At 37.1% G+C, this 21,558-nt stretch overlaps 1 protein-coding gene across 3 annotated transcripts in view; it reads right to left on the bottom strand.

Annotated features, from left to right (window-relative positions):
- Positions 1-8,984: 8,984 nt before the first annotated feature.
- The window catches only part of DDX60 (DExD/H-box helicase 60), a 103,181-nt gene continuing 90,607 nt past the window's right edge, over positions 8,985-21,558 (bottom strand). For all 3 annotated transcript variants that reach the window (XM_067040084.1, XM_067040085.1, XM_067040086.1), the window contains 6 exons: positions 21,416-21,537; positions 16,294-16,441; positions 14,858-15,000; positions 12,585-12,736; positions 11,366-11,428; positions 8,985-9,719 (listed from right to left, as the gene is read on the bottom strand). In XM_067040084.1, the coding sequence (XP_066896185.1) occupies positions 9,620-9,719; positions 11,366-11,428; positions 12,585-12,736; positions 14,858-15,000; positions 16,294-16,441; positions 21,416-21,537 (728 nt within the window). In that variant the 3' untranslated portion in view covers positions 8,985-9,619. The remainder of the gene's footprint in view (positions 9,720-11,365; positions 11,429-12,584; positions 12,737-14,857; positions 15,001-16,293; positions 16,442-21,415; positions 21,538-21,558) is intronic.

The following is a 21,558-nucleotide window of genomic DNA, read 5'->3' as shown; positions in this document are numbered from 1 at the left end:
TGTTTAGTTTGGCCAGATCATGAAAGATATAACATATTGACAAAGCGTAGACAATATGGCTCCAAAGATAGTTTGATGCCAGATTGTAGAGGAAGGAGATAAAAACAGAGCTCTGATCAGCTCCACCTCAAACTGCCTTGTTCATGCCCACTGATGCCAGGCTGGGGGAGGCTGGATGCCCTGAAGACACAGTGGGGAAGCACAGCGGTGATGAAGCCCCCCCCCATGCTGCTTGGACATATGGGAAACCCAGAGAATCCGCTGCCGTGTCATCCCTCACGTCTCAACGTCCCTATTCTTGTTTTTGAGATACGGCCAGGGCTTGTTGTTGCTAAGAAGAAAGTCCTAGGAGACATGGGGCTGCTCTGTCTTCAATTTTTATTAAAAGAATGAAATGTTTGGCTGTGTTGGGAAAAGTTAGATTTTGTATTTTTTACGTGAATCCATAACTTTGACAAGAGAAAGCTTCACTTCTTCAACTGACTGTTATGATTTTATAATTTCTGCCCCGTTCAGGAAGTCTCCTGACAGGTGGCAAGGCTTCCATAGCCCGAGAGTTTTCTGAAAGCCAGCTTTTGCTTCACTCAATAGCCTATCTTGATCCTGTTTTATGTCTTCCTATTGAATGAAGGCTCACTCTATCATCTTTATGGATATCACACATGGTAAAAGTCCTTAGTAGGTTGAGTGCTTACTAGGAGAAGTGCTGTCTAATCAACATAGTTGATGTAAAACCAAATTAGCTCTTGTTACTTACATGGGTATGCCAAGATGAACCCTACTCTAACTTCACACTTGATCGATCGATCGATCGTGCTTGCACCACACATCCCTGTGAGGCTGAGTTGATAACAAACCTTTATCGTAGCTTAGAAACCTGGAAACCAAAGAATGCAGACTGTGTTTGCAGTGACATGCCCTCTTGATACATCTCTACGTAGGTGCCTAGTCCCCTAGGAAGGAATGCACACTCATTCTCTGGCACTGACTGGTTTTGTGCAAGTTGGAAATGCAGTTAGTTAACACTGAAGTTGGAATAAAACTCAGTTTAACAAATGGTATATTTAGCTGGCATCGTTGTGTATTTTGCTAGATTCCTATAATAAATACTTCAAATGTTTATGTTTTCTCCTCATAGCTTCTGAGTCACAAGTTGCCATGGTCATCAAGTCTGGCTTCTCTCCTTAGTCTTCACAGCTTCCAATATTTTTCCATCAAAGAAACTGCCACACACTACTTTTAGGGCTTGTTGTGGAATGAAATGGAGAATATAAAGCAGAAGGAAAATAGAAGACTTGTGGGAGCATTTCCAAGGTACACTGCAAAGGGAGTGTGTGTGTGTGTGTGTGTGTGTGTGTGTGTGTGTGTGTGTACCTGAGAACAGGTCAATAGCCTTCACCAATCTGAATAAGAGAGAGAAAGTGGACTGAAAGTAAAATGAAGAGTGTCAGGGACCTGTGAGACTACACAGAAAAGCAAGCCAACACACACCATTGGAGTCTCAGAAGGAGAGGGAAATAGAGTGGGGCTGAAAAGATATTTAAAGAAATAATGGTGACATATGATCCAGCAATCGCACTCCTGGGCTTATATCCAGACAAAATTCTAATTCAAAAAGATACACACACCCTTATGTTTATAGCAGCACTATTCACAATAGCCAAGACATGGAAAAAAACTAAATGTCCATCAACAGATAAATGCATAAAGAAGATGTGGTACATATATACAATGGAATATTACTCAGCCATAAAAAAGAATGAAATAACGCCATTTGCAGCAACAGGGATGGACCTAAAGATTATCTTACTAAGTGAAATAAGTCAGAAAGAGAAAGACGAATACCATATGATATCACTTATATGTGGAATCTAAAATACAACACAAATGAACTTCTCTATGAAACAGAGACGGACTCACAGACATAGAGAACAGACTTGTGGTTGCCAAGGGGGAGAGGGTGGGGGAGGGAAGGAATGGGAGTGTGGGATTAGCAGATGCAAACTATTATATACAGGATGGATAAACAAGGTCCTACTGTAGAGCATAGGGAACGATATTCAATATCCTGTGATAAACCATAATGGAAAAGAATATGAAAAAGAATGTATATACATGTATAACTGAATCACTTTGCTGTACAGCAGAAATTAACACAACATTGTAAATCAACTATACTTCAATTAAAAAAATTTTTAAAGAAATAATGGCTGAAAACTTCCCAAATTTAGCAAAAGACATGAACCTACAGAGTAAAACAGCTAAATAAATCCCAAATAAAGACCATACAATGAAAACATCATAACTAAACTTGTGAAAACTAAAGACAAAGAAAAAATCCTGAAAGCAGACAGACAGAAACACCACATAACCCACAGCACACACCAACTCAAGTGCCCGCAGATTTCTCATCTGAAGCCGTGGTGGCCAGAAGTGGCCCAACGGTTTTCAAGAACTGAAATTTTTAAAAACCTGTCAGATAAATTTTATAACCAGTGAAAATATTCTTTAGGATTGAAGAGTTAGTAAAAACTGTCCATTCAAGGAAAATGACCAGAATTCATCACTAGCCAACCTACCCTCCAAGAATGGGTAAAGGAAGTTCTCTAACAGAAAGGAAAGGATTACAAAAGGAAGCTTGAGCCTTCAGAAAAGAAAAAAGAAAATCAAAATAAGTAAAAGGAGAGAAAAATATCATAGAATATTCTCCTCATTAGCTGCTTAACTCATATTTGACGGCTGAAGTACAAATGTTAATGTCATCTGATGTGATGCTCAATGTATGTCGAGAGAATACTCATATACAATTATATTTTAAAAGCAGGAAGGGTAAAGGGACCTACATAGCAGTAAGGTGGTAAAACCTCAGTACCAGTTACAGATGCACGTTGCCACCGCTAAGAAAACTGTACAAAGTGACATATACTCAGAAACACTGTAAATAAACCTACAGGGAATCCAAAATTTTTCAGGTAATTCACAGGAAGGCAAGAAAAGAGAAACTGAAGAACAAGAAACAGAGGAACCATGAACATTAATAGCAGCTTTATTTCCAAGAGCCCAGAACTGGAACCAAGCCAGTGTCCTTTAATGGGTTGAATGGTACATCCAGACTGTGGAACCGTACTCGGCAATAAGAAACAGCACAATAGGGCTTCCCTGGTGGCGCGGTGGTTGGGAGCCCGCCTGCCGATGAAGGGGACGCAGGTTCATGCCCCGGTCTGGGAAGATCCCACGTGCCACCGAGTGGCTGGGCCCGTGAGCCATGGCCATCGGGCCTGCACGTCAGGAGCCTGTGCTCCGCCACAGGAGAGGCCACAGCAGTGAGAGGCCCGCGCACCGCAAAAAAAAAAAAAAAAAAAAAAAAAAAAAAGCACAATATGGATAACATGCAGCAACTTGGATCTGTCTCGAGCGAATTACGCTGCAGGAAAAAAAATGCCAATCTCAAAGGTTCCACACTGTACGATTCTATTTATATGGGGCTTGAAACAACAACAGGACAGAAATAGAGAATAATTACAGTGATTGGCCGAGGTTAGGGACGGGAAGGTGGGGAGCAGTGGGAGGGATGTGACATCGGGTGGGAAGGAGCGGGGGAGGGGTTGACAGTGGGTAGCCGGTTGTGGTTATAAAGGGGCAGGAGGAGGGTTCTTTGTGGGGATGGACTGTTCTGTATCCTGCCTGTGGTAGTGGATGCACAAAACCTACAACGTGCAGTAAAACTGCACAGAACTAAATGCTCACACACAGCTGTGGGCACGTAAAACTGATGAAATAAGAATAATGGATTATATTTGTATCAATTTCCTGGTTCTGATACTGTACCAATCAGAACTGTACCTGGTTCTGATACTATACCGATGCAAGCATCTACCATTTAGGAAACTGGGTCAAGCCTGTATGGGATCGCCCTGTATTTTTTTTTTTCATTACCATTTGTATTTGATACATAATTTACATATAACATTATTAGTTTCAGGTACACAACATAATGATTCAATACTTGTATACATTGTGAAATGACCACCACATTGTCTAGGTAACATCCATCACCAAACATCATTACACATTTTTTTGGTGATAGAAACTTTTAAGATTTACTCTCAGCAACTTTCAAATACAGTTGATCCTTGAACAACATGGGTGTGAACTGCACAGGTCCACTTAGACTTGGATATTTTTTCAATAAATACACAGGCGGCCCTCTGAATTCTCAGGAGCTGTGTCCACAGGTTCAACCAACCGTGGATAATGTACCATGATTATTACTATCTATTACTATTACAAATAACTGAAAGTTTGTACTTTGGACCCCCTTCACCTGTTTTGCCCACTTCTTACCTCCCACCTCTGGCAACTACCAATCTCTTCTCTACATCTATGAGTTCAGATTTTTTTGTTTTTTTAGATTCCACATAAGAGATCATACAGTCTCTTTCTCTGTCTGATTTAGCTCACTTAGCATAAAGCCCTCAAGGTCCATCTATGCTGTCATAAACGTCAAGGTTTCACTCTTTTTTTGGGCTGAATTATATATATATTTATACATATATATAATGTATATATATATACATAAATTTTTCAATCTATTCGGCCATCAATGTACACTAGTTTTTATGTCTTGGCTATCGTCAGTAATGCTTCATTGAAGATGGGGGTGCATACATCTTTGAGTTAGCATTTTCATGTCTTTCAGATAAACACCCACAAGTGGGATTGCTGGATCATATGGTAGTTGTAATTTTAATTTTTTGAGGAATCTCCATACTGTTTTCCATAGTGGCTGCACCAATTTCCAATCCCGTTAACAACAGTGCACAAGGGTTCCCTTTTCTCCACATTCTTGCCGATACTTCTTATCTCGTTTTTGAGGATGGCCATTCTGACAGGTGTGAGATGATATCTCATTGAGGTTTTGATTTAGATTTCCCTAATGATTAGGGATGTTAAGCATGCTTCCATGTGTTTTTTGGCTGTTTGTATGTCTTCTTTGCGAAATGTCTATTCAGACCCTCTGCCCATTTTTTCAATCAAGTACTTGGGGGTTTTGTGTGAGTTCTTTACATAGTTTTGATATTAACCTCTCATCAGATATATGATCTGCAAATATTTACTCCCATTCAGTAAGCTGCCTTTTCATTTTGTTGATGGCTGCCTTGGCTGTGCAGAAGCTTTTTAGTTTGACATAATCCCACTTGTTGATTTTACTTTCATTGCTCTTGCTTTTAATGTCAGATTCAACATATCATTACCAAAACCTACGTCAAGGAGCTTACCCCAATGTTTTCTTCAAGGAGTTTTATGGTTTCAGTATTTATGTTCAAGTCTTTAATCCATTTTAATTTTTATGTGTAGTGCAGGATAGTGGTCCAGTTTTCCAAGCACCATTTATTGAAGAGGCTGTCCTTTCATATTGCATATTCTTGCCTCCTCTGTTGTAAATTAGTTGACCATACATGCATAGGTGTATTATTTCTTATAATACCATAAATATCTACAATTTCCTCAAAATAAAAATTTTTGATAAATGGCTCTTCCAGAAAACCCTTTTTAGGCCCATTGCAAATATGATTTTCCCTCTCTTGGGAAAAAGATGGGAATAAATTACGGTGGGAATGATGATTTTCCAGTAATCTCACCAAGGCCTTTATACACGTTTCTCAGAAAAATTTCACATCAATACAACAAATGGAACATAAAGCATTTTGTTTTTGGAGTTCCTATGTAAATTCATTCTTCATAAGTTGTTCCAAGTTACTCTTTAAAGTTGTTGCTAAAAATCAGAAAGGAAGCTGCCCACTAAACCCACCTGGAAGAGGTTAGGTGTAACTCCTTCTTGCAAGAGAATACCACGTTACAAGGAATAATTTTATTCTCCTCCTAAAAATTAGGAAGTCAGATTGGCTCAGTCATATGGAAAAAAATCTTCATGTTTCCATCAGACTTATGAAACTACAAATAAGGGGTGGAAACCCATGTAACAATATATTAATACTGTGTACCACTGTGTTTTAGTTTTGTTTTGCTTTTTTAGTAGAATATAATCGCTTTACAATGTTGTGTTAGTTTCTGCTGTCCAACGAAGGGAATCAGCTCTATGTATACCTATATCCCCTCCCTCTTGGACCTCCCTCCCCTCCCCCATCCCACCCATCTATGTCATCAGAGAACCGAGCTGAGCTCCCTATGCTATACTGCAGGTTCCCACTGGCTACCTATTTTACACATGGTAGTGTATTTATGTCAAACCTAATCTCCCAATTCATCCCACCCTCCCCTTAACCCCGTGTCCACATGCCCATTCTCTACGTCTACGTCTCTATTCCTGCCCTACAAATAGGTTCATCTGTACCACTTTTCTAGGTTCCACATATATGCATTAATATACAATATTTGTTTTTCTCTTTCTGGCTTACTTCAATCTGTATAACAGACTGTAGGGTCCATCCACATCTCTGCAAATAACCTTATTTCCTTTCTTTTTATGGATGAGTAATATTCCATTGTATATATGTACCACATCTTCTTTACCGTTGGACATTTAGATTGTTTCCATATGCTGGCTGTTGTAAATAGTGCTGCAATGAACATTTACAATGTGCCATGTGTCTTTTAGAATTATGATTCTCTCATGATATATGCCCAGTAGTGGAATTGCTGGGTCATATGGTAGTTCTATTTGTAGTTATTTAAGGAAGCTCCATACTGTTCTCCATAGTGGCTGCATCAATTTACATTCCCACCAACAGTATAAAAGGGTTCCCTTTTCTCCAGAACTTCTGCAGCATTTACTGTTTGTAGACTTTTGTAATGATGGCCATTCTGACGAGTGTGAGGTGATACCTCATTGTAGTTTTGATTTGCATTTCTCTAATTAGTGATGTTCAGCATCTTTTCATGTGCCTCTTGGCCATCTGTATGTCTTCTTTGGAGAAATGTCTATTTAGGTCTTTTGCCTATTTTTTAATTGGGTTGTTTGTTCTTTTTGATATTAAGCTCCATGAGCTGTTTGTATATTTTGGAGATTAACCCTTTGTCTGATGCTTCATTTGCAAATATTTTCTCCCATTCTGAGGATTGTCTTCTTGTCTTGTTTATGGTTTCCTTTGCTGTGCAAAAGATTTTAAGTTTAATTTGGTCCCATTTGTTTATTTTTGTTTTTATTTTCATTATTCTAGGACATAGGTCAAAAAAGATCTTGCTGTGGTTTATGTCAAAGTGTGTTTTGCTCTAAGAGTTTTAGAGTGTCCAGTCTTAGGTCTTTAATCCATTTTGAGTTTATTTTTTGTGTATGGTATTAGGTAGTGTTATAATTTCATTCTTTTACATGTAGCTGTCCAATTTTCCCAGCACCACTTATTGAAGAGGCTGTCTTTTCTCCATTGTATGTTTTTGCCTTCTTTGTCATAAATTAGGTGACCACAGGTGTGTGGGTTTATCTCTGGGCTTTCTACCTTGTACCATTGATCTATATTTGTTTTTGTGTCAGTACCATACTGTCTTCATTACTGTAGCTTTGTAGTACAGTTTGAAGGTGGGGAGCCTGATTACTCCAGCTCCATTTTTCTTTCTCAAGATTGCTTTGGGTTTTCGGGATCTTTTGTGTTCCCATACAAATTGTAAAATTTTTTGCTCTAATTCTGTGAAGAATGCCATTGGTAGTTTGATAGAGATTGCACTGAATCTTTAGATTGCTTTGGGTAGTACAGTTATTTTCACAATATTGATTCTTCCAAACCAAGAACATGGTATATTTCTCCATCTGTTTATATCATCTTTGATTTCTTTCATTAGTGTTTCATAGTTTCCTAAGTACAATTCTTTTGCCTCCTTAGGTTAGGTTTATTCCTAGGTATTTTATTCTTTTTGTTGTGGTGGTAAATGGGATTGTTTCCTTAATTTCTCATTCTGAATTTTCATCACTAGTGTATAGGAATGCCAGAGATTTCTGTGCATCAATTTTGTATCCTGCAAGCTTATCAAATTCATTGATTAGTTCTAGTAGTTTTCTGGTGGCATCTTCACGATTTTCTATGTATAGTATCATGTCATCTGCAAACAGTGGCAGTTTTACTTCTTCTTTTCCAATTTGTATTCCTTTCATTTCTTTCTCTTCTCTGATTGCCATGGCTAGAACTTGCAAAACTATATTGAATTAAGAGTGGCAAGAGTGGACATCCTCGTCTTGTTCCTGATCTTAGTGGAAATGCTTTCAGTTTTTCACCATTGAGAATGATGTTTGCTGTGGGTTTGTCATATCTGGACTTTATTATGTTGAGGTAGCTTCCCTCTATGCCCATTTTCTGGAGAGTTTTCATATAAATGGGTGTTGTATTTTGTCAAAAGCTTTTATTGCATCTATTGAGATGATCATATGGTTTTTATTCCTTAATGAGTTAATATGGTGTATCACACTGATTGATTTGCATATATTGAAGACCTTGTCTTCCTCGGATAAATCCTACTCAATCATGGTGTGTGATCCTTTTAATATGTTGTTGGATTCTGTTTGGTAGAGATTAAGGGGCAGTAAAAACACTGCTTTGGTTTCTAAATGTCTGGGTGTTCAGAAATTGTTGTACTGCAGGATTTAAAATAATGAAAATCGGTTTCATCAAAGAAAGGAGGGATCCCTAACATGGCACATGCAAGGATGGGTCAGTTCCGGAGAAAAGAGTATTCTTCTATCTCCAGACAAAATGAACCACAGGGCTTTTCTAAGCCGATGTAATCTATGTATAAATAATGCCATACAAGGGATCACCTTTCAGTAAGACATCTTGATAGTAGGAGAGAGCAGACCTTGCCTTGAGGAAAAAAATGCTCTGTTCAAGTTCAGGGTCTAAAATAGGTTCTAGAATGATAATCTGAGGTGAGGCTGGGGCAGGAAGGTGACCATATATGAACTATGTTCCATAAAATGCAAATGTGTATGCAAGAGGATGGAAAGACGTGTGACTTTAACACAAAGAGACCAATGGTAAATAGATTAAACCCATTTTATTTGTTTGTGGTTTTTCAGTTACCTATGTAGAATTAAAATCAAGCCAAATTATCAGGTATGTTTTATTTAAAGCACCATGGAATTTATACCAAAATTCCCATCATGTTTTATAAAAAGTAGTTTAAGTTCACTAAAAGGTACTCTTCCAACAGCCATATCTAAGTCATGCAATCACATTTAAATTAATTAGAGAGATTATATTTCAATGTCAGGATACTGTAATCATTTATTCTAGCCTTAATAGACTTTTTACAAATTATAACATTGAGGAGAAAATTGTTGAGAATGTAATATTTGTTTAGGCCTCACAGAGCAAGCGTTGTTCTTCAATCTCATACAAAATCCTTACATTTCTCAACCAATCTACAAACTAGTTGAGACATAACCATTGTTACTAAGCAATACAAAGAAGCCAAGGTTTAGAGATACTAAGTGATTCATCCAAGGATGCTCACAGGAGAGCAGGGCAAGTTTGATCAGAACCCTGACTCCAAACTGCTTCCCTTTCTACTTCATCATATATGTATTCCCAACAAAAATCATGAGAATCATAAAATATGACTTTAAAAATGCCCAAGGCAATCTTTTAATTAGTTTGGATAGACTTCGTTTTCAAATGTTCTTAAATTTTTCAAAAAAGGTTTCACTCAGTTGTTCAAATGCTAAGACCACGTTGTCCTCTTCATTTTCACACAGTTCACGCAAAGAAACACTGTAAATGGAAATATAGATACAAATAAAACTCACCCATTCTACTGAGAGTCGGTATCTTAAGAAGGGCTTTCCCCAGGGAGGCAGAGCTAAGTAAATCCCACTAGATGATGAAATGTGAGCAAAGTGAGGAAAAGAATCATAAGGAACATATTTATCTCAAAAACAAAAATCAAAAAAACACCTTGTCAATGAATCAATCAATCAAGACAATCACCATGCAGCTCCTCTCCCTGTATTTTACCAAGAGGATTTTAATGGCCACTGAGTCCCATGTAACCAGATACCTCCTCCCTTCAATAACAGCAGCACAAATCCCCTTCTTTTTCCCCACATTTTTTTTTTATGGAGTCATTCTGTGGGTTTTTTTTTTTTTTTTTCAGTATATACTTAAATCTACAGGCAACTACCTCTACAAAAAGCACAACAATCCTCCCTTTACCTAGATGTATGAGAAAATTAAGAAAACAGGGTGTGATAAACAAAATAATGGCTCACAAAGATATCCATGTCCTAATCCCTAGAAATTTATAAATCCTTAGGTTACCTGGCAAAGGAGAATTAAGGCTGTAAATGGAATTGAAGTTGCTAATTGGCTGACCTTGAGGTGGGGAAATTAACCTGGATTATCTGGGGGGCCCACTGTTGTCACAAAGGTCATTGTAAGTGGAAGACAGGGGGCAGGAGAGAGTGAATGTCAGAGTGACCTGATGTAAGAATCGGTCCCCCAGTGCTGGCTTTGAAGACAGAAGGGGCCAAAATCAAAGCGTCTAGAAGCTGGAAAAGACAATCAAATTGATCGTCCCAGAGGCTCCAGAAAGGAATGCAGCCTTGACAACACCTTCATTTCAGCCCAGTGAGAACCATTTTGGACCTCTGACCTCCAGAACTATAAGACACTAAAGTTGTGTTGGTTTAAACACTATGTTTGTGGTCATTTGTTACAGCAGCAATAAGGAACTGATACACAGGTGACGAGAATGGAGAGAGGATATCTAAGAATGGACAGTGCAGCTGGGCTCATCAAGGACTGGGAACAGTCAGGATCTGACCTTTCACCAGCCTTTTGTAACCTGTACCTGCCTTGATTCCACTAGAGGTCCAGTTTTTCCCTGGTGTCTTCACTGACCTACCGCAAAGAATGACCAGCTCTGTACCCACAATACTGAATTTCCTCCTAGTTACAGACTCACAATTGTGACTCCTGGACATTTCCTCCTGAACACTATTCAAGAGATATAATGTGACACATACCATCTAACTCACTGGTTTTTGTTCTCGGTCCCCAGATCTCATCCTCACGCCTATGTTTTTACGTATCATTAACTAAAATGGAAACCTTGGTTGTGGAAACTGAGAACGTGAGGGTCTAGGGATTCTTGAAGCTTTGGGATACTGCTGCCTGTTGGTCTAAAGTGCCTGGGCTGAGGCTCTGGTCTAGGTGAAAGTTCATGGATTTTGGAATTAGTTCTATTACTGAAACAATGCAATAGAGAGTTGAGGAGAAGGTCTGCAAAGTCTCTGGGGAGTTGAAATGCTTGGCACCTAAGAGGCTCAGGGGCATCTTTAAGTATGAGCTCAACATTTTTCAAATTACCATTGAATTATTAGAAAATCTGAAATCAATATATAAAATGTATAACATACCTGATAGATTGAATGGTGAGCCCAAAATCTTTCAACAACTGATAAGCAGCTCCTTCATTCATCCTAAACAAAACAACATTTTGAAAATTAATGGTATAAAAACATTAAAGAATTTATTTCATATTGAAATGTTGGACTGGTCATTAATGGATTACTTTTGTCTGTTAAGATGTATTTACTAAAATCATTTCTGCCACAGACTCCCAGATGATTTAAAATGTGAGAATGACAATTATGAACTCCAGTCACAAGTTCACAACCAGAGATAATCAATGAACATGGGAGGCTGAAGGCTGACCTTCTAGGAGAAACCCAAGTCGCAAAGTCAAGATCAGGAGCGTGGATGGGGCCAGAGAGTCAAAGAGAAGAACCAAGTGAATTACTCACTGGTGTCACAACTACTTTATTCACAATAATGAGTCCTACTGTCAAAAATGATCAGTGTTTCTCAAGAGGGTCAGAAGTTTTAAATACCTGAATTCAGTAAGATTGTTCAAAATGTATTTAAAATGCACATTGAATTCCCGATGGTGTGACAGAATTCCCTTCCCCCAACACACCCCCACACACGTCCATGTGCTCAGTGACTGGGCCAATTTCTCCATTCCCAGTAAATCCCTGCACACTGTTTCTGAAAATGGTTTCCCTGCCAAAGAGCTAAAACAACTGTCATAGTCTCAGTCCTCAGATGTGAATTATATTCTTTTCATACACTTCTCTCAGACAATGCAGAGCATGGCATTATTTGTTAGTGTTATCCATTTTTAAAATAGATAATAATCAATAAATAGTACTAAGTAAAAAACGTATCTGTGAACATGTGCAAATATTGATAACTGTAGTGTAAATCTTTATGTCAAGTGAGTCAGCCTAAGTCTCAAGATTTTGCTGGTCAAACACAAATAACAATACCACTAAATGCACTTTCTCTTGCCCTTAGTCTGTAAGAAAAAATTTCAGTATGTTTCGCATGATTAACCTATACTTGAAATTGTAAAAAGGTGTTTGCCTAAGATTCATTACGTTCATTTATTAGGTGTAAAGATGCAGACGGAGTTAGATATAGAAATAGAACTAGAGGTAGAGGCAGAGGTGGAAATGACAGAGAGAGAGAGGTAAAGGTGAAAAGGATAGAGAGAGGTAGAGGTAGAGATGGGGATGACGGGGATGCTGGGGATGGCTGGGGAGGGAGATGGAGACGGAGAGAGATAAAACACACCTGTTGTCCTGGACCAATCCTGTCAAGGAACCGTGTTTATAGAAATCGAGTGCATAAGCATTGAGCTGCATTCTTCTTCCTTGGTGATCAATTCCCTGTGGCCACAGCACAGGAGCCCGAGTGCTATCAATGCCAACGGTGCGCAGAGTGACCTGAAGAAACAGAGCTCTCCTTAGTTTACTATTTATGTGTAAAGAAAGTTTATGATTTCTTACATTGTGCTTCACAGTTCCTTCCTAGAATCAACACGTTTAAAGCACACTCTTCACGGTGAAGGAAGAGGGTGTCTCTCATACACACTGCGGTAGCGCTGTCCCAAGTGGGACAGTAGGATGGCTTGGCTCCGCCCATGAACATCACTGCCTCACAACGTACAATAAAAATTTTAACTACCCGGCCACTAGAATACAGCAAGACTCACTAGGAAAGAAAAGCTAATTTAAAATTTTATCAGTATCCTAATTGGTGCAGGAAATACCTTTGTACTCAGAGTGGCAGGGAGCTGGTGCCTTGCATGTCTGGAATGAAGGCTTAAACTGAGTAACTGACAATCTTTAGATCCCAGTTACTGGAACAAAAGGGAAGGGGAGGAAGATGGAGGGGAAAGAAAAAGGAAAATATGAAAAGGAAGAAAGCACATCAGTAGTTTTCCATGTCTGCTCATTTTCTGAAAACTCTATGGGGTCAACAGGAACTCTAGTGCAGGGCCAGTGAGAGTGCACACTGGTACAGCTACTTTCTAAAATGACTGGGGAGTAGCTCAGAAAGTTATTATTATTAAAAGTTCTTAGAATATTCTTATTCCGTTATGATGCAGAAAATTGTTTTGACCCCGAAAATCTGGAAGATTTGCAATCAAGGGGAACTGGTGGGTAAGTAAGGTAAAATTTTGTGGGGGAATGCAGAATCTAAACACAAGAGGAAAAGAACTACATCAAAATTTAAATCATTAAAAATTTTATTCTTGACTATTTTTAACTTGACAGTTATGGGTGTTAAAACACTTTAGTATTTATATTCCATTTTATATTTTTTGAAGGATGATGCAATGGTTCTATTTTAACATATCAACGTTTATCTAAAAATGCAATCTATATCATTAGAAACTATTTAAATATATGATAAAAAAATATATGCGTCCATTTAAAATGCACAGGTGTCTATACAGTTTTTCAAAATTCTTTGAAAACAGTGTGGAGGTTTCTCAAAAAACTAAAAATAGAGGTACCATATGATCCAGTGATCCCACTCCTGGGCATATATCCAGAAAAGACAAAAACCATGATTTGAAAAGACACACGCACCCCAGTGTTCACAGCAGCACTATTTACAATAAGCGAAGGCATGGAAGCCATCAACAGATGGCTGGATAAAGAAGATGTGGTCCATATGTACAATGGAATACTACTCAGCCATAAAAAAGAATAAAATAATGCCATTTGCAGCTACACAGATGGACCTAGAGATTATCATATTAAGCAAAGTCAGAAAGAGAAAGACAAATACCAGATGATATCACTTATATGTGGAATCTAAAATATGACACAAATGAACCTCTCTATGAAACAGAAACAGACACACAGTCATAGAGAACAGACTGGTTGCCAAGGGGGAGGAGAGGGTAGAGGAGGGATGGTTTGGGAGTTTGGGGTTAGCAGATGCAAACTATTATATATAGGATGGATGAACAGCAAGGTCCTACTGTATGGCACAGGGAACTGTATTCAGTATTGTGTGAGAAACCATAATGGAAAAGAATATGAAAAAGCATATATGTGTGTGTGTGTGTGTGTGTGTGTGTGTGTGTGTGTGTGTGTGTGTATACCTGAATCACTTTGCTGTACACAAGAAGCTAACACAACATTGTAAATCAACTACACTTAAATTTCCACAAGTTTATTCCAACATTCAAATGGGTTATCCAGCATATTTGAAATGTATCTAGTTCTTTATACTTCATTTTTGACATCACTGATCCAGAATATATGGGATTAACAGCATCTACAGCAATACTGGGAAAGCCTGAAGATAGTTTTAGGTGCTCTTTTCACAGCAAACCTCTGTCAATCTCCAGAAAAGTGGTGATCCTGGATTTCTGTGTAATGGAACAGGGTTCCTCAGGCCAGGGTGAGAAACTTTCCTGGATATTTCTGCTGATACACCTGAAATTCTTTTCAATTTGGGGAATTCGAAATCCTTGCTAAGCTGCCTAGAAGTATAAATCCAATTCTTTCTCAAAGACGTTTTATTTATAAGCCTCGTTTTCCACTTACATGGTCAGAAGTTTCTAGATGAAGCAAATTTCCATCAGAGTTTCCAGAGAGACAGGCAAACGGAGAAATGGCTACTCTTCCTTCCTTGCAGCTCATCAAGTGAGACACAAGTTGGGAGTCTTCACACTCTTTACCTGAGAAATCTGGCCATAAGAGGTTGGCACAAATCAGTTTTGAAGATTAAGCCAGATTGCCAAGCTTTACACACCTGCTCTAGACCAGGAGGCAAAGGGGAGCCATTCAACTTTCAAGGACCAACACTGTAATGAAGACTGAATAAGACAGATCACATACAGTAAGCAGCACATCCTGGCACAGAATACATTCAGTAAATGTTATTAGTACTATTATCAACAGTATAAAATTTTGTATTACATTTTAGTTGCTTTGATCAACAGGTCATAAAATACTAAATTTAAATTGTATCCTATTTTAGCCCAGAATTGTTATTACCTTGGTCCTTTTCCCCACCGAAATCAGACTTGGCTGCAGAATTCTTCTAGACAGGCTGATTCAAGCAGCCACCATCAGCAGGTTTGGAAATGGCATACGAGAAGAAGTATGTCTTCCATTCCTCCCTTTCTAAAGCACCAGAGGGTGCATTCAGAGTCAGCTCTCATTTGTGACTGAGGCTGAAACTTCCCGCTCCTGTTCCTCCTCTGGACGCTCGCCACACCCACTGCCACTGTCTGCTTCCTGCTTTCACGCTGTCCAGGAAGCTACACGCTCCTCCTCCCTGACTTCTTCCAGCTGAGGATGTTACGAAACCAGGAAATGGCTACCCAGAGCTCACCCCTTTCCCTGTATCCCTGTCACCGTTTCCAGTTTAGTTTCTCCCAGAAGATTTCCGTCCAATAGCTCATGAAAAGGAAGGGCAAAGATTAGGAGTGTTGACTACGTGCTACGTGCTGTTTGGAGACAGTTACAGACATTGGCTTAACCATTTAAAGCTCCCCCAAACTAGGTGGATAGTGTTAGCCTCCTCATTTACCTGTTGAGAAAATCGAGGCAGGAATATGGAGTCACCCGCTCGAAGTCCCACTGCTAACAAGTAGCAGAGCCAGAGCTTGGACTCAGGTCATATGCAGAGAGTTTATGCTCATGACCACCACACACAGCTCCTCTCAAGGAAAAAGCGACAATCACTTCTTGTTTCTCCTCATCTCATAGGTGTCCTTACTCCATTTTGCAGGCACGTCCCAAACCCAACCCTGAATCAAGATGGTTTATAGATGACTCTATTCAATGTCATTCTCCATTGTCCTTTACTTAATTCTAATAATCATATCTTCCTTCCTTGAGACAGCAGAAAGGATCCCCTTATTCTAAGGCAGACTGATCTTTCCAGGGCTCTACTCTTCTTATGGGATAAAATATTCTTAGGCAAGATTATTTATTTTTTAAACTGTTCCACAATGGAGCTAAGATACACTTACCTATTTTTGACAATGGGAGCTGATGTTCTTGTTTCATATCAGCCAGTCTGGAAACAATCAGTAGGAAAGAGGCAAAGTCCTTTATCACATTTGTGTTATACTCATCTAGAGCAGCCTTGAAGTCCTCAGGGAGATCCTCCAGAAACACCTAAATCATCAAGGAGGTCATCAAAAACAAAAAACTGGAGGCCAAATATTTTTCAGAGAGATCTACATACCATCCTTGAAAACTGAAAGTTTAGAAGAACTGCAAAGAACAATGTAATATAACTCTATAGTTATCTATCTATTCAGTAATGTAACTTCCATTCTTTCATCTATGAAATTCAGGTGAAATTCATTTTTTATTCCTATTTGTGTTATAAAAACCAATACCTTTACTCTTAAAAATTTGTTTTCATGCTATTTAATCAAAACTCTTTTAAATAGAAGTATGCCCTCAAATGACATTAGACTTGTAAATATTTCAAAGAATCTAGTGACATGTTTGGAAAGCAAGCAACAATATAAAGTCCCCTTTGTGCCTGGAATAAACCTCATTTAATTGTGAGGGTCTTTAAAAACCCACTGGATTCATTCTTCTAATATTCTGTTAATTATTCTTCCATCTATATTTTCATAAGAGAAATACATCTCTAATTTTTTATAATGTCCTTGTCAAGTTTTGATATTAAGTTTAAGTTTTGCTCCCTTTTTATATTCTCTAGAAGAGTTTGTGAAAATTTGCTGTTATTCTTTAAATGTTTAAAAAAGTTCACCATCTGAACCTGCGTTTTTTTAATGGGAAAATTTTTTTAAATAATTGGTTACATTTCTTTAACAGCTATCAGATATGAAATTATTCATATAGTCCTTGGTTAGTTTTAGAAAGTTGCATTTTCTAGGAATTTGCCCATTTTGTCCAAATATTCAAATGTTTTTTCCATTTGATGTACTACATAAGATCTGTAATAATGTCTCATTTTTGTTCCTGATAATTGTAATTTGTGATTTCTCTCCCTTCTTTGTCAATGAGTCTTGCTGTGTATTCATCACTTTTATTACAAATCTTAACAAAGAAGCAACTTACGTCTTGCTGATTTCCCTTTTTTTACAATTGTTCTCATTTTACTTTATTTCTGTTCTCATTTTATTATTCTTTTTCTTGTATTTCCCTTAGGTTAGATATTCTGTTTTATTTATTTTGCTTTGTTTTGTTTTCTCCTAACTCCTTAAGCTGAAAAGTCAAATCACTGATTTTTTTTTCAGCCTATCTTCTTTTCTAAAATGTGGTTATAAAGGCTATAAATGTCCCTCTAATCATTGCATAAATCACATCTTATATTTGTATGTAGTCTTCATTATCATTTAACTAAAATATTTGATAATTCCCACTTTACTTATTTTTTGTCTTATGTGTATTTAGAAATGAAACGAGTTTGTTCAATTTTAAGGCAATTAAGGTGTTTCTGGTCCATAAACAAATTTCACATATATATTACTAGCATATATTTGACAAAGGTACCGATAACACACAATACAGAAAGGATAGTCTTTTCAAAAAATGGTATTGGCAAAATGATATATACATGTAAAAGATTGAAACTGGACCCCTACCATATGCTGTACATAAAAATAAACTCAAAACAGATTAAAGACTTAAATGTAAGACCTAAAACTATAAAATTAATAAAAGAAAATATAGTGACATTGGTTTTGGCCATGATTTTTTTAATGTAACACCAAAAGTATAGGCAACACAAGTGAAAATAAACAAGTGGGACTACGTCAAACTAAAAACCTTCTGCACAGCAAAAGAAATAATCAACAGAGTGAAAAGGCATTTCTGGAATGGGAAAAAATATTTCTAAACCAACCATCTGATAAGGGGTAATATCCAAAATATGTTAAGAATCTAGTACAACTCAATAGCAAAACAAACAAACAAACAAAACCACAAAAAACAAAAAACAAAAGAAAAACGGGCAAAGGACTTGAAAAGACATTTCTTCAAAGAAGGCATACAAATTGCCATCATGTATATTAAAAGTTGCTCAGCATCACTAATCATCAGGGAAATGCAGATCAAACCCACAATGAGATAGCACCTCATACCTGTTAGAATGGCTATCATCAAAAAAAAAAAACAAGATTATAAGGCTTGAAGAAAAATTTTAAATGTTGAAAAATTCGAACCTTATACACTGTTGGTGGGAATGTAAATTGGTACAGCCACTATGAAAAACATACAAAGTTTTCTTTAAAAAAATTAAAAATAGATCTATCATATGATCCAGCAATTCCACATCTGGGTATATATCCAAAAGGGTTGCAATCAGGATGTTGAAGAGATACCTGAACATCCATGTTCACTGAAACATTATTCACAACAGGCAAGACATACAAACAACCCAACCCAAGTGTGTATCAACAAGATGAATCGATAAGAAAGTGTGCTGTACACATACAGTGGAATATTATTCATTCTTAAAAAAGGAGATCAACATGGATGTACCTAGAGGACATTATGTTCAGTAAAATAAGTCTCACAGAAGGACAAATACTGCATGATTCCACTTACATGGGGGACCTAAAATAGTCATACTCATAGAAGCAGAGAATATTGTCAGGAGCTGGGTGGAGGTGGAAATGGGGAATTGTTTTTCATTGAATATAAATGACTGTTATGCAGGATAAATAATTTCTGTAGATCTTCTCTACAACATAGTACCTATGTTAACAATACAGTACTGTGTACTTTAAACTACATTAAGAGGATAAATCTCATGGTAAGTATTCCTAACTAAATAAATAAATAAAACCAGAAGAAAAATTTTGGGCATGGTGGATATGTTTAGTGCCTTTGTTGTGGCAATGATATCACCGGTGCATGCCTATGTCCAAACGCATTAACATGTATATATTAAACGTATGCAATTTTTATATATCAATTATACCTCAAAAAAACTTTAAAAATAAGGTATGCATATCCTCTTGATGTCATGAAAACAATCACAATATACTTACCCTGTTTTAACTTATGTTTAAAACATACGCTAAGTATCTGTATACATTCAAGCACAAAAATAAACAGAGTGGAGTGAAAATTATATTCCCATTTTCTTCTACCTTCCATTATTTTGGTCAGAAAGTCAGCTATCAATCTTATTATTGCTTTTTTCAAGGAAATGTCTATTTCGGCTCTAGCTGATTTGTGTTTTTCTCTTTGTTTTTGATTTTCAGTAGTTTTAGTTTAGTGTTTCTTTATCCTTCTTGAAGTTGACTAATCTTTTGAAACTAAGGAGTGCTGTCTTTCATCAGCTTTGGAAAATTCCCAGCTATTATTTTTCAATACCCTCCTGCCATTCTTCTCCCTCCTCTTCTTCTGGGATTGCCATTATATTACATTAAACCTTTTGAATGTGATCCACATTCTCATATGCTACTGCATTTATTTTCAGTTTTTTCTCCCTGTGCTACAATTCGGATACCTTTTATTGAGCTGTCAGTCAACTCACCGATATTGACTTCTGATATGTATATTCTGATCAGACATTACATTTTTCAATTCTGGACTGTCCAATTAATTACCTGGTGAAATTCTCTATTCTTTCATCAATTTTGTAATTATCTAGTGAAATTCTCCATCCTTTCATCAATTCAATCTCTTCCCCAATTTTCTTGAGCCGCCCTTATAGTCTAACTTCAATATCTGAATCATCTTCGTGTTGATTATTATTGCCTGCTTGCATTCCTGCTAATTGGTCATATGTTCTTGCTTACTCACTTTTTTAGGTTTTTTTTTTTTTTTTTCTTTCACCAGAAGTGTTTCTAAAAGGACCTGATAGACTTCAAACAATGTTACCTTCCACTGGAGTGAGCTCCCCAATTTTGTGTTTGGCCAAGTGAGTGAAGATGTGATCACCTCAGTCTAAGTAGAGATTGAAGTGGATTGATACTGTTTTCCAGTTTTTTTATTGTTTTATTTTGTTTTTTATCTCATAGGAGAGGCTCTCTGGATATGCTAAGTACAATTTTCAACCTCATCCAGAATCAACAAGCTCTTTGAGAGAAAAATCATGGTTGGAGAGTCCAATCACACCTTGGATAAGTTCTTGCCATTCTATAATTTTAGCCAATATAATCTCATCCCTTCTACAGCGCTCTGTTGCAACAGGAGTGATGGCCACCTAGCATGTCCCACCTGGAAGTGCTCAAATTTCCAATAATCTTTAAAGGAAAAAAGAGAGAGAAATAGGAGGCCTCCACTCAAAACCTTTTTTTATTGTACTTTTTTCTATCATAACCACCTGTGTAAGAATAGAGATACTGACTTGTATTTTATAAGAAAAATAAGTTTATTTAACCAAAACAAATAATAGTCCAAGAATGTACACGTGATGAAAAAGACATGAAGATGAAAAGTCAATGACTAAAATTGTGTTCACTGGTCTAGAGAACATTCTGTGAGGGCTAATGGTAACTTAACATTGTGATGTTAGACAATATAGATGAACTCTTCTCTTTTTGTTCTTCTTTGCCACCTTTTACCAAGGTTATCTGGTATAACCAGCCCTTCCCACTTTCTCAGATTCTAGTGAAATACATTAGTAATAATATTTGATGCTGATTTAATGACAGGGAATCATGATCAAAGAAGTCATTGCAAATAAAATCAGACAACAGTCTGTATGTCAAGGGGTGATTTCTTAGATAACTGTTCTAATATTTTTTCAGTGAGAACATTACAGTTTACAACATACACTTCCTGTCCATAGACCTACTGCAAGGTAAAAAGATGCTAAAAGAACTAGAGATTCAATGATGGGAAATATCAGTTCATGTAATGTATAACTACGTACATTTTTTCTTTAGCCACTGATTGCTACACGTTTATACAATCCAATGGAAAACATGAGAAAAACTTTTTATCCCATTTTTCCTCAAGGCATTTAATCTTTTGATAGATTTATAGAGGAGACATGTGAATTACAGATTAAATATAACACTGATTACAAAAGAACAAATTATTTCTATAAAACAAATGAACTCTATATTAATAAAATTCTACTGCTGTGGGATCATTTATAGGATCTGTTAAATTGTCTTAATTATTTAATGTTATCAGAATCACAAATTTTACCTTGGATTGATAAAACTTGAGCGTAGCATCTTGGAACTTTGCTGGAAGATATTTTCTTCCAAACAGATTTGCCAATACTAACACTAGCTTTTCCATAACATCTTGAGAAAAATGTTTTGAGCCTATACAAAATAAAATATCTT

The sequence above is a fragment of the Kogia breviceps genome, chromosome 8 (assembly GCF_026419965.1).
Source record: "Kogia breviceps isolate mKogBre1 chromosome 8, mKogBre1 haplotype 1, whole genome shotgun sequence".
Classification (NCBI taxonomy): Eukaryota; Metazoa; Chordata; class Mammalia; order Artiodactyla; family Physeteridae; genus Kogia; species Kogia breviceps.
The sequence above is the reverse complement of the archived record's forward strand: the minus strand, read 5'-3'. Positions and strand labels throughout refer to the sequence as shown.